Below are 18,738 nucleotides of genomic sequence, written 5' to 3'. Positions count from 1 at the left end.
TAAACCAATTTTAGAAAAAACAGAACATGGCCACAGTCTGTGTTTCTGCCTTTGAAATGGCACACAGAAGAGTATAGCACAGAAACAGGCCCTCATTCCTTGATGTCTGCACCGAATTAAACTACATCTCTTCTGCCTGTTCATGATCCATACCCCTCCATTCTCTGCACATTCCTGTGTCTAACAGCCTCTTACATACCAGTGTTGTTTTTGATTCTACCACCTGTTCTAGGTAACTACACTCTGGGTTTAAAAAAAAACTTGCCCTGACCATCTTCCTCTCAACTTAAATGCATGTCCTATAGTACTCAACATCTCCACACTGGGATAACGATTCTGACTGTCTTCCCTATTTATGCCTCTCATGCTTTTATAAATCTTCCACATATCCCCTCAGCCGCTGATGCTCCACAGAAAACAATCCTAGTTTGTCCAAGCAACACACAGAAAATTCTGGAAGAACACAGCAGGCAGAAAGCAATGGAAAAGAGTAAACGAACGGTGTTTCCAGCTGAAACCCTTCGTCAGGACAGGTTCAGCTCCTCTTGGTGAATTGTGTTAGTGAGAGTATCACTTTCAGTTCTATTTCCAGTCCTGTTGAAGGGTCTCCACCTGAAATGTCTACTGTTTATGCTTTTCCATGATGCTGCCTGGCATGACATCTGTAACATGACATTCTTACTCTTGCACTCTATACCTGACCAAAGAACTGAAGGAAAGCATGCTTTCTTTAACACCCTCGTGGCCGTTTTAAAGGAGCAATGGACTGGGACTTCGAGCTCTTTGTACATCAACACTGTTAAGGATCCTGTTTTTTACTGCATACTCTCCCTTTAGGCTCAACCTCCTGAAATGCAACAATTGCTGGGATTAAACTCCATCTGCAATTTTTCTCTCCCCATATCTGTACCTGATCTATATTCTGCGACATTCTCAGACAGCCCTTTACACTGCCTACAATTCCATTAATCTTTGCTCTACTTGCAAACTTATTAATGCATCCATCTACATTTTCATCCAAGCCACAAACAACAGAGGTCTTAACACTAATCCCTGCAGAAAAGCTGATCATAGACCCACCACCCTATGTCTTCCACAGTCAAGCCAATTCTGCATCCAAACTACTTCATCTTTCACTTTCTAGCTTTGTCTCCCACCCCCCACCTTTTTCTGCTGGCATCTTGCACCTTCCTTTCCAGTCCTAAAGAAGGGTTTCAGCCCAAAACATCGACTGTGTACTCACTCCCAAGTATGCTGCCTGACCTGCTAAGTTCCTCCAGCATTTCGTGTGTGCTGCACCAAACTGCTAAGTCAGCATGAATCCTATGAATTGCACAATGGAAACCCAGTTTTCATTGTTCCCATCAACATTCACTCAATGGGCACTTTATCAGGTAATTCCTGTACCTAATAAACCAGCCACTGAATGTATGCTTGTGGTCTTCTGCTGCTGTATCCTATCCACTTTATGTGTTGTGCATTCAGATGTGCTCTTTTGCATGCCGGTATGGTAATGCATGATTCTTTAAGTTACTGTTGTCTTCTTATCAGCTTGAACCAGTCTGGACATTCTCCTCTGACCTCTCTCATTAACAAGGCATTTTCGCCGACAGAACTGTTGATCGCTGGATGTTTTGTTTCTCGCACCATACTCTGTAAACTCTAGAGAATGCTGTACATGAAAATACTAGATCAGCAGTTTCTGAGATACTCAAACCACCCCTCCTGGCACAATCATTCCACGGTCAAAGTCATTTAGACCACATTTCTTCCCCATTCTGAACAACAAATGAACCTCTTGATCATGTCTGCATGCTTTTCTGCTGCCATATGATTGGCCGATTAGCTATTTGCATTAATGAGTAATACCGTGACTACTGAGTATATGTCAGCAATTTAATTCTGTTGCCTTTAGTCAGTTCAGTGTGATACTCTTCATACACAAATGTTCAGTCATTCGTGAGCTTTCCTGCAATGAAACTGGAGGATATGATACTGAAAACTTCTAACAGGCATTGTCAAGAACCCTTAGTAGATCCTTCAATCATTTAAGAACTACAACAGGACATAAAGATGTAAAATGGTGAACAAAGAGTACAATCATAAGTTAGCAATGCATTAATATTTTACTTCTACAAATGTATAAGTTGAACAAAACTGAGAAGCACTGGAAAACCTGTATAACTTTATTTGCCACTTGTACATTGCAACATGCAGTGAAATGAGTCATTTGTCTCAAATAAATTAATGAGGATTGTGCTGGGTAGCCTGCAAATGTCACCTCATTTCCAGTGTCAACATAGCATGCCCAGAGCTGTATGTCCTTGGAATGTGGGAGGGAAAAACTGGAGCACCCGGAGGAAACACATGCGGTCACAGCAACATGTACAAACTCCCTAAAGGCAGTGGCACAAACTATCTTACAAATATTCCTCTAGGCTTCCTAACTTTCTAAGAGGATTATCAGTAAGTACTAAATTATTGAAAACTGGAATATTTAGAACATGTGTAATTAAATAATAGAAGCCTGATTTTGATATTTACTTGGATTTACTGCAAATTTTGAATTTAAAGAGCTGAGGATTTTAATTTGGAGGGGTAAGTAAGTGGGCTTGGATGCAGCTAAGATTTAAATGGAGCAAAGCTGCAATAACACATTATCGGCAGGGTAAAACTAACCTGTCTCACGACGGTCTTGTACGGGAAAGTGAGGAGATCGTCGATTGGAGTTACAGGGAAGTAGTCATCCCTAAGTTGCAAAGACAGGAAGCTGGCTGACTGTCAGAAGGAATGGGAAGGTGAATAGGTAGTTGGCGCAGAGCACCCCCCATGGCCATTCCCCTCAATAATAAGTATACTGTTTTGGATAATGCTGTGGGGGATGACCTCGTAGGGGAATGCCACGGAGACCAGGTTATTGGCAGTGAGCGTGGTCCATAGTGCAGAAAGGAAAGAGGGTGAAGGGGGAAGCAGTAATGAAAGGGGACTCAATAGTCGGATGGATAGGAGATTCTGTGGACATGAACATAGAAATCTACAACACACTACAGGACCTTCAGCCCACAATGTTTTGCCGATCATGTAACCTACTATAGAAACTGCCTAGAATTACCCTATTGCATAGCCCTCTAAGCTTTTTCTAAGCTCCATGCACCTATCTAAGAGTCTCTTAAAAGACCCTATTGTATCCACCTCTACTTCCATCGCTGGCAGAGCATTCCACGCACCCACCACTCTCTGTGTGGAAAAACTTGCCTCTGACATCCCCCTTAGCCTACTTCCAAGCACCTTAAAATGGTGTCCTCTCATGTTAGCCATTTCAGACCTGGGAAAAAGCCTCTGGCTCTCCATGCAATCAATGCCTCTTATCATCTTATACACCTCTGTCAGATCACCTCTCATCCTCTGTTGCTCCAGGGAGAAAAGGCCAAGTCTACTCAACCTATTCTCATAAGGCATGCTCCCCAATCCAGGCAACATCTTTGTAAATCTCCTCTGCACTCAGTATAGTAACCACATCCTTCATGTAATGAGATGACCAGAACTGAACACAGTACTCCAAGTGGGGTCTAACTGAAGTCTTACATAGCTGTAACATTACCTCTTGGCTCTTGAACTCAATCCCATGGTTGATGAAGACCAACACACCATACACCTTCTAAACCACACTGTTAACCTGCACAGCAGCTTTGAGTGTCCTATGGACAAAGACCCCAAGATCTGGCTGACCCTCCACACTGCCAAGCGTTTTACCATTAGTATTATATTCAGTCTTCAAATTTGACCTACCAAAATGAACCACCACACTTATCTGGGTTGAACTCCATCTGCCACTTTTCAGTCCAGTTCTGTATCCTATTAATGGCCCACAGTACCCTCTGACAACCCTCCAGACTATCACAACACCCTTAACTTTTGCGTCATCAGCAAACTTACTAACCCACGTTTCTACTTCCTCATGCAGGTCATTTATGAAAATCACAAAGAGGAGGGGTACCAGAACAGATCCCTGCAGAACACCACTGGTCAATGTCCTCCATGCAGGATACGAACCATTTTCAACCACATTTGCCTTCTGTAGGCAAGCCAATTCTAGATCCACAAAGCAAGGCCTCCTTGGATCCCATGCCTCTATACTTTATGAATAAGCCTTGCATGGGGAATCTTATCAAATGCCTTAATGAAATCCATATACACTACATCCACTGCTGTACCTTCATCAATGTGTTTTGTTACATCCTCAAAGATTTCAGTCAGGCTTGAAATGCCCTTGACAAAGCCATGTTAACTACCCCTAATCAGATTATGTCTCTCCAAATGCTCATTAATCCTGCCTCTCGGGATCTTCTCCAACAACTTTCCCACCACTGAAGTCAGACTCACTGGTCTATAATTTCCTGGGCTATCTCTACTCCCTTTCTTGAACAAGGGAACAACATTTGTAACCCTCCAATCCTCTGGTATTTCTCCCATCCCTGTTAATAATGCAGACATCATAGCCAGAGTCTCAGCAATCTCCTCCCTCGCTTCCCACAGAAGCCTGGAGTATACCTCATCTGGTCCCGTGATTTATCTAACTTAGTGCTTTTCAAATGCTCCAGCACCTCCTTTTTCTTAATGTCTATATGCTCTAGCATTTCAGTCCGCTTTATGTCAATTGCCAAGGTCCTTTTCCCTGGTGAATATTGAAGCAAAGCATTCACTAAGTACCTCCGCTACCTCCTCCAACTCCATGCACATGTTACCACTGTCACACCTGATTGGTTATGTTCTCACACGGTTCATCCTCTTGCTCTTCACATACTTGTGGAATGCCTTGTTTTTTTTTTCTTAATCCTACTTGCCAAGGCCTTCTCATGGCCTCTTCTAGCTCTCCTTAATTTTATTCTTAAGCTCCTTTCTGGCAAACTTGTAACTTTCCAGAGCTCGAACAGTACATAGTTTCTCGAACCTTTCGTAAGCTTTTAAATTCTTCTTAACTAGATTTTCCACATCCTTTGTACATCATGGTTCTTTTACCCTGCCATACTTTCCCTGCCTCAATGGAATATACCTACGCAGAGCACCATGCAAATGTTCTCTGAACATTTGCCACATTTCTGCTGTGCATTTCTCTGAGAACATCTGCTCCCAAGTTTCTGCCTAATACCATCATATCTCCCGCTACTCTAAATGTTTTCCCAAATTGTCTGCTCCTATCCCTGTCCAGTGCTATGGTAAAGGAGATAGAGTTGTGATCACTACCTTCAAAATACTCTCCTACTGAGAGATCTGACACATGACCAGGTTCATTTCCCAATATCAGATCAAGTACAGCCTCTCCTCTATTTGGCGTATCCACATAATGCATCAGAAAATCTTCCTGAACACACCTGACAAACTCCACTCCTTGCTCTAAGGAGATGCCAGTCAATATTAGGGAAGTTAAAATCACCAATCAGAACAACCCTATAATTATTGCATTGTTCCAGATTATGCCTTCCTATCTACTCCTATATGTCCCTGTTACTATTGTGGAAGTCTATAAAAAACACCCAGTAGAGTTATTGTCCCCATCCTGTTTCTGACTTCCACCCAATACCATCATATTTCCCCTATTGTAATTAAGTATTTTCCGAAATTGACAATACCTCCATGACTTCTTCCTTTTCTGCAGCCGTGATTTGCAATGCTCTGCCCCACCTTTTTTGCCTCCCTCCCTGTCCTTGAAACATCTAAAGCCTGACACACTCAGCAGCCACTCCTGTCTCTATGACATTCAAATTTCTGTAATGGCCACAAAGTCATAGTTCCATGCTTTGATCCACACTCTAAGTTTGCCTGTCTTGTTTAGGATATTCCTTCCGTTAAAATAGACATATCTCAAGATGTATGGCTGAGTGCATCTTTGCTCTATCATCTACCTACCCTTCCTCACAAACTCCGTACAAGCTGTCTCTATTTGTGCACCTACTGCCCTATCCTCTGCTCTTCACTTTGGTTCCCACCCCCCTGCAAATCTGGTTTAAACCCTCCCCCAATAGCATTAGCAAACCTCCCTCGCAGGATATTGGTTCCCCTCAAGTTCAGAGGCAACCTGTCCCACTTGTACAGGTCACCCCCTCCCCAGAAAAGGTTCCAATGATCCAAGAACTTCAAACCCTGCCCCCTGCACCATCTCCTCAGCCACTCACTCATCTGTGCTACCTTTCTGTCCTGACCTTCCCTAGTTCATTGCACCGGGAGTAATCCCGAGATTTCCTCCTTGGAGGTCCTGCTCTTCAGCCTCCTTCCTAACTTGCTAAACTTACTGTGTAGGACATTGACCCCTCTCCTGCCTATGTCATTGGTACCAATATGTACCATGACCTCTGACTGCTCATCTCCCATTCAAGAATATTCTGCAACTGTTCAAACATCCGGAACCCTAGCTCCCAGGAGGCAACACACTATGCTGCTGCAGAATTTCCTATCTGTCCCCCTAACTATCAAGTCTCCTATGAGTCTCTGACTTCACCCTACCCTTCTGAGGCTCAGAGCTGATCACAGTGCTTGGCATTGCCCAGGTAGGTCATTCCCCTCAGCAGTATCCAAAGGGGTATACTTGTTGCTGAGGGAAATGGCCACAGGGGTCCCTGCACTCACTTCCTTCTCCCTTTACCCCACTTGGTGTTCACCCATCTACTCCCTGAATTCTGTACTCTGGGTGTAGCCACCTGCTCAAAAGTCTTATCATTGCTCTACCTCAAGGATGATCCGTAGTTCATCCAACTCCAGCTCCGGCTCCTTAATGTGGTCTTTCAAGAGCTGGAGTTGGCTGCACTTCCCGTAGGTGTGGTCATCAGGGAGACCATCACGTTCCATGAATCCCCACATCCTACAGGAGCAGCATTCCACTGCCATATCTGCCATCCTGCCTGCACTGTACAATGGACAACCAAGACCCAATCAGTAATAACGAAAGGAAAAAAAACTACCTTTCTTACCTGTTTCTTTGGCCCCAGCCTCTTCTTGTCGAAGCCTCTTGAGCCAAAGCCTCTTAAGTTCCCACTCTGAGTCTAACTATTGCTTCGATGATAGCCACTTCGTTAGACCCTATCTCTCTTATGGTTTAAAAGATTAGAAAAACCCTCACACAAGAGAAAGAACTCACCTCGTTTGGTGGTGCTCCTCTTGCTTTCCACTGCCATTGATGCCTCCTGAACGGGACACCGAGATAGTATGTTGCCTGCCAGAGGTCAGGGTCAGCGAGGTCTTGGACTGTGTCCACAGCATTTTGGAGGGGGAGGGAGTTCAGCCAGATGTCTTGGTACATATTGGTACCAAAGACATAGGAAGGAAAAGCAAAGAGGCCCTAAAGAGAGAATTTAGAGAGCTAGGCAGAAAACAGAGAAGCAGGACAGCCAGGGTAGTAATATCTGAATTGCTGCCTGGGCCATGCACCAGTGAGGATGATTTGGCAGATTAATGCATGGCTGAGAAGCTGGTGCAGGGGGCAGAACTACAGGTCCTTGAAAAATTGAGATCTCTTCTGGGGCAGGTATGACCTGTACAAAAGTGACGGGTTGCATCTGAACTTGAGGGGGACCAATGTTCCCGTGAGCAGGTTTGTTAGAGCTGTTGGGGAGGGTTTAAATGAATTTGTCAGGGGGTTAGGAACCAGAGTGAAGGAACTCAGAATAGGACAGATGGTAAAAAAAGCAAAAATAGCATGCAGTCAGACTGTCAGCAAGGTCAAGCAGATGATAGGACAAACTTGCAGCCAGCAGAGTGAGTATCAGTGCACTAGGGATGCAGAATCAAAAAAGGTAGCAAATACACCACTCAAAGTGTTGTATCTCAATGCACTGAGTATGATCTGGTTGCACTTTTACACATTGTTAGGTATGATGTTGTGGCCATCACTGAATCATGGCTGAAGGACGGTTGTAGTTGGGAGCTGAATGTCCAAGGTTACCATTGTATCGGAGGGATAGGAAGGTAGGCAGAAGTGGCTCTACTGGTAAAGAATGGCATCAAATCATTAGAAAGATGTGTTATAGGATTGGAAGATGTTGAATACTTGTGGGTTGAGTTAAGAAGCTGCAAGGGTAAAAGGACCCTGAAGGCAGTTATATACAGGCCTCCAAAATAGTTGCTGGGATGTGAACTAAAGATTACAATGGGAAACAGAAAAGATGTGTTAAAAGGGCAATGTTACGATAGTCATGGGAGATTTCGACATGCAGGTAGATTGGGAAATCAGGCTGGTAATGGATCTCAAGAGTAATTTCGTTGAATGCCTACGAGGTAGCATTTTAGAGTACAGTGGTTTGTTGTTGAGCCTACTAGGGATCAGCTATAGGGGATGAGGCATTGTGTAATGAACTGGAGGCGATTAGGGACCTTAAGGTAAAAGAACCCTTAGGAGCCAGTGATCACAATATGATTGAATTCAACTTGAAACTTGATAGGAAGAAAATAAAGTCTGACATAACAGTATTTTGGTGGAGTACAGTGGTATGAGAGAGAAGTTGCCCAAAGTAAATTGGAAGGAGATGCTTCTGGGGATGACAGCAGAGCAGCAATAGCTTGAGTTTCAGGAAAAATGAGGAATATGCAGGATAGATGTATTCCAAAAAGAAAGAAGTACTCAAATGGCAAAATGGTACAACCATGGCTGACAAGGGAAGTCAAAGCTAATGTAAAAACAGGAGAGGGCAAACAACAGAGGAAAAATTAGTGGGAAGGTAGAGGATTGCGAAGCTTTAAAAAAAAAACTACAGACTGCATTACTATTACGAGGGAGAAGGTGCTCAAAAAGCTGAAAGACCCAAAAGTACTTGAGTCACCTGGACCAGGTTATCTGCACCCTATCGGTTCTGAAAGAGGTAGTGGCAGAGACTGTGGAGGCATTAGTAGTGATCTTTCAGGAATCATGGACTTTGACTTGGTTCCGGAGGACTGGAAAATTGCAAAGGTCATTCACTCTTTAAGAAAGGAAGAAGGCAGCAGAAAGGAAATTATAGACTAGTTTGCCTGACCTTGGAATCAATTGTTAAGGATGATGTCATGGAGAACTTGGAAGGACAAGATAGAACAAAGTCAGCATAGTTTCTTTAAGGGAAATCTTGTCTTAAGATTCTTTGAGGAGATTACAAGTAGGATAGATAAAGGGGATGCAGTGGATGTTATATATTTGGATTTTCAGAAGGCGTTTGACAAGATGCCACACATGAGGCTGCTTACCAAGTTAAGAGCCCATGGCACTACAGGGGAGTTACTTACATTGTTAGAGCTTTGGTTGGAAGCAGTGAGTGGAAATAAAAGAAACTTTTTCTAGTTGGCTGCCAGTGAATAGTGGTGTTCTGCAGGGGTCAGTGTGGGGACCAGATCTTTTTATGCTATATCTCAATGATTTAGATGATGGAATAGATGGCTTTGTTGCCAAGTTTGCAGATGATACAAAGATTGGTGGAGGGGCATTTGCCTGTTGAGGAAACAGGAAGGCTGCAGAAGAACTTAGACAGATTAGGAGAATGGATAAGAAAGTGGCAAATGAAATACAATGTTGGAAAATGCATGGTCATGCACTTCTGTAGAAGAAATAAATGTGCGGACTGTTTTCTAAATGGGGATAATATCCAAAATTCTGAGATGCAAAGGAACTTGGGAGTCTTTGTGCAAAACATCCTAAAAGTTAACTTGCAGGTTGAATCAGTGGTGACAAAGGCAAATACAATGTTAGCGTTTATTTCAAGAGGTCTAGGATATAACAGCAGGAACGTGATGCTGAAGCTTTATAAGGTAGTGGCTTTGCCTTGAGTATTACGAACAGTTTTGGGCATGTGATGGCATTGGAGAGGGTCCAGAGGAGGTTCACAAGAATGATTCTCGGTATCATATGAGGGACGTTTGATGTTTTTAGTCCTGTACTCACTGGAATTCAGAAGGGTGAAGGGAGATCTCATTGAAACCTTCTGGATGTGGAAAGGATGCTTTCCATGGTGGAGGAGTTTAGGGCGAGAGGGCACAGCCTCAGGGTAGTAGGGGTGTCCATTTAAAACAGAGATGCAGAGAAATTTCTTAAGCCAAAAGGTGGTGAATTTGTGTAACTTATTACCACAGGCAGCTGTGGAGACCAGGCCATTGGGTATTTTTAAAGCGAAAATTGATTCTTGATTGGTCACGGCGTCAGAGGTTATGGGCAGAAGGCCAGGAATCTGACCGAGGAGGGGAATAAAGGATCAGCTGTGGTTGAGTGGTGGAGCAGACTCCATGGACCAAATAGCCTAATCCTGCTGCTCTGCCTTATGTTCTTCTGGTCTAAATGCCATTTAAATACACGGTGAATCAGGTGCAAGAACAGAGATGCAAAGAGGCAGATGAGAAAAGAATGAGCATCAATGATCTGCAGCAGGGTGAATCAGACAGAGAAGGTCAATGGGAAGTAGACTGCAGAAAGTGAAGAGGTGCAGTGTGATGCAAACACATCTGGTCGTTTGAAGTACAAATAGTCAGAGGAGACAGGGCAAAGCGAGAATGAAGTTCAAGGGCACAGAGGCGGTATAAAAATTAAAAAGTAAAGCATGTAAGAAATTAAAGAAAGAGCAGACTGAGCTGCCTGAGTCTTCTCTGCCATTGAACAAGATCATGTGTGAGCTGATCTTGGGCTCTGGCTTTCTGCTGTACTCGAAAGCCTCTTGAATTCCCCTTAAATACAAAATCAATAATCCAGTCTCTGGGGTGCTCTGGGGGTAAGGAATTCCGAACATTCACAGTCATTTAAGGGAAAAAAAATTCTTACTCATCAGTGTCTTAAATGGACAAAGTTGATGTTCTGTCCCCACGCTCTGGACTTTCCCATGAATAGAAAACATCAACAAAGTTTGTACTAATAATGCAAATAAAATATCATTTAGCTTCTAAACCCTTAAAGCATTTTTTTGCTTAACTCTTATTGTATATTTGATACTCTGTATAGTATATTGGATATATTTAAAGCAAAAGTTGACAGATTCTTGATTAGTTGATGAGGTCCTGGAGGACTGGCAAGTAGCTAATGTGGTTCTATTGTTCAAGAAGTGAACCAGGGATAATCCTGGAAACTACAGACTGGTGAGTCTTATGCCAGTGGTAGGGAAGTTACTGGAGAGAATTCCTAGGGATAGGATTTATGAGCATTTGCAAAACCATGGCCTAATTAAAGAGAGCCAGCATGACTTTCTGTGGGGCAAGTTATGTCTTACTAACTTAATTGAGTGTTTGACTATGTGACAAGGGTGACTGATGAAGGCAGAGCTATGGATGGTGTCAACACAGATTTTAGTAAGGTGTCCGAAAAGGTCCCGCATCCAGTAGATTAATGTGCATGGGATCAATGGTGAATTGACCCTTTGGATTCGAACTGTCTTGCCCATAGAACAGGGGTCCTGAACTGGAGTCCATGGACCCCTTCTTTAATGGTACTGGTCCATGACATAAGATTGGGAAACCCTGCCATAGAAGATAGAGGGTATGGTCGAAGGGACATTTTTGCTGAAAATCTGTGATCAGTGGTGTTCTGCAGAGATTGGGACCTCAACTGTTTGTGATATATGTATATGACCCAGATGAAAGTGTAGATGGGTGGGTTAATAAGTTTGCAGATGATACAAAGATTGGTGGTGTTGTGGATTGTGTAGATGATTGGCGGGATATAGATCAGTTGCAGGTATGGGCTAAGAAATGGCAGATGGATTTTAACCTGGCCAAATGTGGAGTGTTGCACCTTGGTAAGTCAAGTGTAGAGACAGTACACTGTTAAGAGCAAGACCCTTAGCAATGTTGACGAGCGGCGGGATCTTGGGGTCCATGTTCATAGCTCATTGAAAGTAGCTACACAGGTTGATAGGATGGTCATGAAGACAAATGGCATGCTGGCACTAAGTTCAAAAGTCAGGAAGTTATGTTGCATCTTTATAAAACCCTAGTTAGGCTGCATCTAGAGTACTGCATTCAGTTCTGCCCCCACCCCCCCATTATAGGAATGATGTTGAAGGTTCAGAGAGCATGTAGAATAAGGTTACCAGGATGCTATCTGAATTAGGGGGCATGTGCTGTAATGAGAGGTTGGACAAACTTAGGGTGTTTTCTCTGGAGTGGCAGAAAGTGAGAGGAGATCTGATAGAGATTTATAAGATCATGAAGGGTATAGATAGAGTATCTTTTATCAGTATCTTTTTCCTAGAGTTAAAATGTCTAATACCAGGGGGCATGCATTGAAAGTGAGAGGAGGTAATTTTAAAGGAGATGTTATAGGCAAGTTTTTTTACACAATAAGTGGTGGATGTCTGGAAAGAACTGCCAAGTTTGGGACTTTTAAGAGATGTTTTGATAGGCACTTGAATGTGAGAAAAATGGGGAGATATGGACATTGTGTAAGCATAAAGGATTAGCTTAGTTGACCATTTGATTACTAATTTATTTGGTTTGGCATCACATCGTGGGCTGAAGGTCTATTCCTGTGCGTTCATGACACCTGAATAGAGTTTCATAATCAAGCAGTTTAAGAAATTAAGGTGACCCCCATGTTACTGAGAAGCTGCATTCCGAGAAAACCATTTGTATTTCAATTTGCCATAACATGAAATGCCATATCACACTGAATTCCATGCTGAAAGTGTAAATGGGTGTCTGCGGACGATTTTCCCTTAATAGTGTTGATAACACCACAGCTGCTGGGTCATGGCAGAGAGAGCCACTTTGTCAATTTCCAAAGTAAAGTGATCAGCAGCCACATTTGGAGACACAAGTAACAGCGGAATAGACAGAAACATTTTTAAGTATCAGATGTAGATAATGATATAATTTACAGTAAATAACAGTGGTCATTTAGGTTTACAAATTGCACTTAAACTCACCTGGCCTGTTTCAAACAACTGAGGGTAAGTAATACGGAAAGCTCATGAAAATAAATTTGCTACATGGCAAAAGAAATCTACTAAAATATCATGTGCATCAAGGAATTAGTGTTAAAAATAACGTAGAAAAATTTGTTGTTCCTTTTGCAATTTTAATTTTTTTCAATTTACTTTCCAACATAGATTAAATTTCATTCTGTAACTTCAAATTTTGGGTAATGGTTAGCTAATATCATAATAACTTGAACAGTAGTAATGTGGGGGTTACCTATACATTCTGATTTTAGGTAATAATTTGGGAAGGGTTGAAGAGAAAATTGATTCTGCAAGAAAAGCAAATAATGACCACTTGAAAAGTTACAAGAAACTCTCAACTTTTTTAGCTTGTGTTTATCTGAATGTTCTCCTGACCAGCTGCATTGCCATCTGGTATGGAAATTGCAAAAGATGCAAGGACTTCTGAGAGGATCTTCGGGGTCTCTCTTCTACCTATCAGAAATATTAATCAGGAGCACTGAGTATACAGGGTGTCTAGCATTGTCATGATCCAACCAATTTTTCCAACAATCTCTTTTACCCCCTAATGTCAGGCAGGAGGTACCATGGCATTAGGACAGAAACTATTAGGATGAGAAACAGTTTCTTCACCCAGGCTATTAAGATTACTGAACTCCCCGCCGACACCCAGGTCTCATCACATATAAAGCACCAGTAGCATTATACTGTTTACTTTTTATGTCATACATGCACCTTATTATTTATTAAGTTATTTGTGGTAATATTACTTAAAGTTATATGTACTGTGTTGTGCACCTTGGTCCACAGGAACACTGTTTCCACATGTCTACAGTTGAATGACAATAAACTGAACTTGATCTTGAACTACCTTTACTAATGGAGCAGTGTTCAGCCATTGGATATGGCAATACCAAATTACATCACTAAATTAAACAAAATGAGAGTTCCAACATTGAAATAGGATATGAAGCAACTATAAAACAGACTTCTTAAATCATTTACTAGATTGATGGCTGGGTGGCTATAGGCTGAATCTCTTGTTGTTTGCTCAAAGTCCCACACTAATCTGCTGTCACTTCTCACTTTAAAAAATGATTAAGCTTTGAGTCACACAGGATTCACAGATTTCTCCACCAGCCATCTTCTGGCTGGGCTCCAGAGCAAAACTTTGCGGAAATGCCCCAGCACATATGCTGGGGATTCTTACTGTGATTTACATTATTATTAATGTATTGTACTGTACTGCTGTTGTAAAACAACAGGTTTCTCGACATATGTCAGTGATAATAAACCTTATTCTGATTCTAAATTACTTATACATAGCTTCTTTATCAGGGGTATTGAAAAGACTTAGCAACTGGGAGAGCCAGCAAAACTGAAGACAGCAGTTCCACCAGTTTCAAAGAGTTTGTGAGCAGGGATTAATGAGCCCCTAACATTACTCTGGGACCCGGTTCTCAGCTCCAGATGGGCAGATTTGGTTCAAAGAAGTTCAGAGGCATGCAGAATATGTACAGCAAGCAGCTATCAGTAAATTCAGAGTCTGTGTGTTCAGAGTGCCAGCAAGACAAATGGGTCAGGGAGCAGCTGAATGCCAACTTTTGGTGCTAAAATAACATTGTGGGTCACTCCACTGCTTGTGTGAAAGCTGCATAAAGACCAACAAGCTAATGGGTCATTAATGCCATGTTACAATGAGTAAACTACCAGATGTCTCCTGCCTCCTGCCTCAGCACCGCCCCTCTCCCTTTTATAAAGGCTTTCTTCCCTCTCCACACTTAGATCTGATGCAGACTTTTGACCCAAAGCACTGAGACTATTCCTTTCCCCTCCACATTTGCTGCTCGACCCACTGAGTTTCTCCTGAAGGTCATTTGCTGCTCCAGACTGCAACATATGTCATCCCCCTTGTCTACAATGTGTAACGGTACACTGCTGGTATCACTGTGGCATTTCCCACCGGTATATTTCAAGTTTTTAAAAGTTGTAAACGGGTCACCTAGCAGGCAAGGTCTTGGCAGAGAACTGTCAAAAGAACATCATAGCACAATGCAAGGAAAAATCTGCCAGTTACTCCCAAGAGTCAGAAAGAACTTGACAAGCTATTAAAAATTGTTTCTGTGGGAGGCATTTTCCTTGTAAATGGAGGCAAAGAGGAATACCTCTAGAGCAGTAGTTCCAAACCTTGGGTCCACTGACCACTTGATTAATTGGTAGGGGTCCATGGCACAAGGAGGTTGGAAACCCCTGCTCTACCGCCATAGCCAAGTGCTCCTGGCAAAAGGCTGGAAATGAAACCTCTGTAAGGACACAAACACATTCGTTGCCTGTCTGCATTTTGGAAAATCTTAAAAAGCATGAAAGTATCTGTACTTGCTCTAGGGGAAAGAAGATAAAGCAGATGATGTTGCCTCCCCTTGAATATGGAGTCTGTTGCTGCAGCTATGAGCAGAAAACCATGAGAAGTGGCCAATATTAAGAAGCTAAGACTGACTATGATCCCAACCTCCTCCTGAGATAGATCAAGAGGGTGCCTCACTATCATCCTCTCAATGACAATTAGACTGGTTTTGGCACATACACTCACATTCTGAATAACGAATAAATAAGAAAACCCAAGGCACACGTGTGTTACAGTGGCTCACTCGAGATAGCAGACAATGGTAATGATGGAAACTGAATGGTGATGGCTGATTGAATGTTAATGTTTAACCATCACAATTTCCAGGAAACGTTAGTAAAATTTGGTAAATTTGAGAGCAATTAAGCACTGTACCTGTAATTTTCAAATCAAATTAAGAATTTGGGGGAAGGTGAAGGAATACAAGCTGACAGATGATAAGTGAGACCAGGTGAGGAGGATGAAGTAAGAAGCTGGGAGGTGATAGGTGGAGGATGTAAAGGGCTGAAAAAGAAGGAATTTAATAAAAGAGGACAGTGGACAATGGAAGAAGGAAAAGGGATGAGAGGGTAACCAGAATGGGAAGTACGGAAAAAAAGTGGGAGGTTGAAGTTACCAGAAGTTGGTAACTTGTTCATGCCGTATCATGTTGGAGGCTACCAGACAGAACATGTGGTTAGGTTCCTCCAACCTATGTTTAACCTTATCAGGGCAGTAGAACAGGCCACAGACAGACATATCAAAAAGGGAATGGAAAGTTGATTTGAAATGGGGAGCCATTGAGAAATACTGCCTTTAGCATCAGACAGGGCAAAGGTGCTCGAGGAACCTGTGTTACTTCTCACCAGTGTAGATAGAGGAGTCTGCACCAGGAGCACTGGATGTGATAGATGATCCTTTCCATATCTACCCAGTTTTGTATTGATTCAATGAAAGGAAAATTACTTACAGATATTCACAAAAAATATTAACATAAGCCTTCCCTCCCCCCCCCCCCACAGATGATACATGACCTGCTGAGATCTCCAAGTATTATGTTCTTTTACTCTAGATTTCAGCATCTGTAGTCACTTTTGTACTTTTGTACTTGGCCAATTCAAAACTCTGGGTTTACCAACTGGCAGTTAAAATCACTCAACAACTCCCAAACCCTGATACTAATTTTATGGTATTTCCTCTTGACTCTTGAAATTTGCATAGGTACCCTTAATATGCAGATATACCTACAGTATTTACAATCTTATTACACAATTTTTCAATCATCTTCCTTTCTGCCTTGTGCAAGATTATAAAGGACACACAAGCATCTATGGTTATTTTCACTTGATACTTTTTTGATTAAATGCATTCTTGCATGATCCAGATTCAGTAATTATTATTATCTGTAAGGACTTCCAGTTTAAGATGATGCTGGTGAAGCACAATGACCACTTGCTGGTAGCAAACAAAAATAATGAGATGAATCTCAAGGTTGTATATAGCATACGTGCATTGATGATAAATGTATTTTGAACTTTAAACTTTTCAATAATAATTGTCCTGCTTTAGTTTCTACTTTTCTACAGCGAATTTTTTCTTCTACCAGTGGTGAACATACCTGGAGAAAGGTCCATATGTTCAAGCCTTCCATAGTGTGGAGTCTGGCCAATCAGGTGATGGCAAAGTCCAACTCCAGAACAGTACAACACAGTACAGACCTTTTGTCCCACAATGTACTAACCTACTCTAAGATCAATCTAACCCTTCATCAGACATAGCCTCCGTTTATCTATCACCCATGTGCCCAAGGATTTATTAAATGCCCCTAATTCAGGGGTTCCCAAACTTTTTCATTCCATGAACCATTAAGCAAGGAGTCCATGAAGACCAGGTTGGAGAACCACTGCCCTAATGTATCTGTTTCTATTACCAATCTCAGTGTAAAAAAATACCTCTGACAACCCCCAAGCTCTCTTCCAATCACATTACAATTATGACCCCTGGTATGAGTCATTTTCGCTCTGGGAATAAAGTCTCCAGCTGTCCACTCATCTTGAGGAGACAAGAAGATTATGACTACCTTGCTGAAGTGAGTGCCCCTTGCTGCTTTAGACAATGTCTTTGCTACCTCTATGCTCCATTTTGACATAAGGCACACCTCTTATTTGTAGCAACATTCTAAATATTTGATTTTTAACTTGTGAGGACATTTTTACGCACCTCATCCCTGCTGTTGACTTGTTCTTGAAGTTCCGCCAAAGCTGAGGCAACCCCAACATAGCTTCAGTGAGGACAGCCGAGAAGCCAAGAGTTTCCACAAAGAGTTGAGAGTCAATTAGGAGGTACGTCACAAAGAGGCACGCCGCAGTGAAGGATAAACAGAACTGGATGTAATCAAGAAAGCGGCTCCAGGCCCAAAAATACCTGGGATCAAAATCTATGTGGAAAAAGCAACAGAAGGTTTTGATTAGCCACGGCTCCACCGAATCTCAGTTTATCACCATTTTTTATTTTTATCACCATTCTCATTAATATCACAAGGTAATATTTATTATTTGAAAGAAAGGAAATAGTACACTTAAGTTAGATTAAGAATATCATAGTATCAGCAGAGGAATTGCATGGACATATAACGTTCAAAAAATGTGAAAACCTCCCATTTGCGTCATGACCTTGTAGCTGTAAACATTTATCTGTGTATGATAGGCAAGGAACTAGGCTGCTGGCTCCAACCAGTCCACGCTGTTTACTCTCCATAATGAGCAAATGATTCCTATCATAATTTATCTCCCCATCTCAATATTCTCCAAACTTACTTCCTCTTGTGCAATTTAATCATGTATGCTGACAATGTTCCTGCCTCATTCAGTCGCACTGAATGTGATATCCAGAGTATCTGAACTGTCTTTGAAACTGTTCATTCCTAAAGATGAATTTCAAAAATATGTAAACACGAGGAAATCTGCAGATGCTGGAAATTCAAGCAACACACACAAAATGTTGGTGGAACACAGCATGCCAGGCAGCATTTATAGGGAGAAGCATTGTCGACATTTCAGGCCGAGACCCTTCGTCAGGACTAACTGAAAGGAAAGATGGAAAAAAGGGAACTTCTTTCCTTTTAGTTAGTCCTGACGAAGGGTCTCGGCCTGAAAAGTCGACAGTGCTTCTCCCTACAGATGCTGCCTGGCCTGCTGTGTTCCATCAGCATTTTGTGTATGTTGTTTCAAAAATATGGATTATTTTTCTTGAAAATACTTATTTAAGCACAATTAACTAGCCAAAATAACTTTTCAGCAACTATTGATCCTGTAAACTAAATGTTTCTACTTATGTGGCTAATATTTACTGAGAGCTTTTGCATTGGAAGTGACTACTGAACCAAGGAGATAAAAGTTCAATGCTGTATAGTACAGCAAAGAAACAGAGAAGAGATAGAAGACAGGAAAGCCTAAAAATACATCAGTGAGTTATATTCAA

The 18,738-nt window shown here is 42.0% G+C and overlaps 1 protein-coding gene across 2 annotated transcripts in view; it reads right to left on the bottom strand.

Annotated features, from left to right (window-relative positions):
* Nucleotides 1–18,738, bottom strand: part of si:dkey-246g23.2 (solute carrier family 66 member 2) — an 85,347-nt gene that overhangs the window by 10,109 nt on the left and 56,500 nt on the right. For both annotated transcript variants that reach the window (XM_059993156.1, XM_059993155.1), the window contains one exon: nucleotides 17,479–17,695. In XM_059993156.1, coding sequence (XP_059849139.1) covers nucleotides 17,479–17,695 — 217 coding nt within the window. The remainder of the gene's footprint in view (nucleotides 1–17,478; nucleotides 17,696–18,738) is intronic.

Source organism: Hypanus sabinus, chromosome 17 (assembly GCF_030144855.1).
Source record: "Hypanus sabinus isolate sHypSab1 chromosome 17, sHypSab1.hap1, whole genome shotgun sequence".
Lineage (NCBI taxonomy): Eukaryota > Metazoa > Chordata > Chondrichthyes > Myliobatiformes > Dasyatidae > Hypanus > Hypanus sabinus.
The sequence above is the reverse complement of the archived record's forward strand: the minus strand, read 5'-3'. Positions and strand labels throughout refer to the sequence as shown.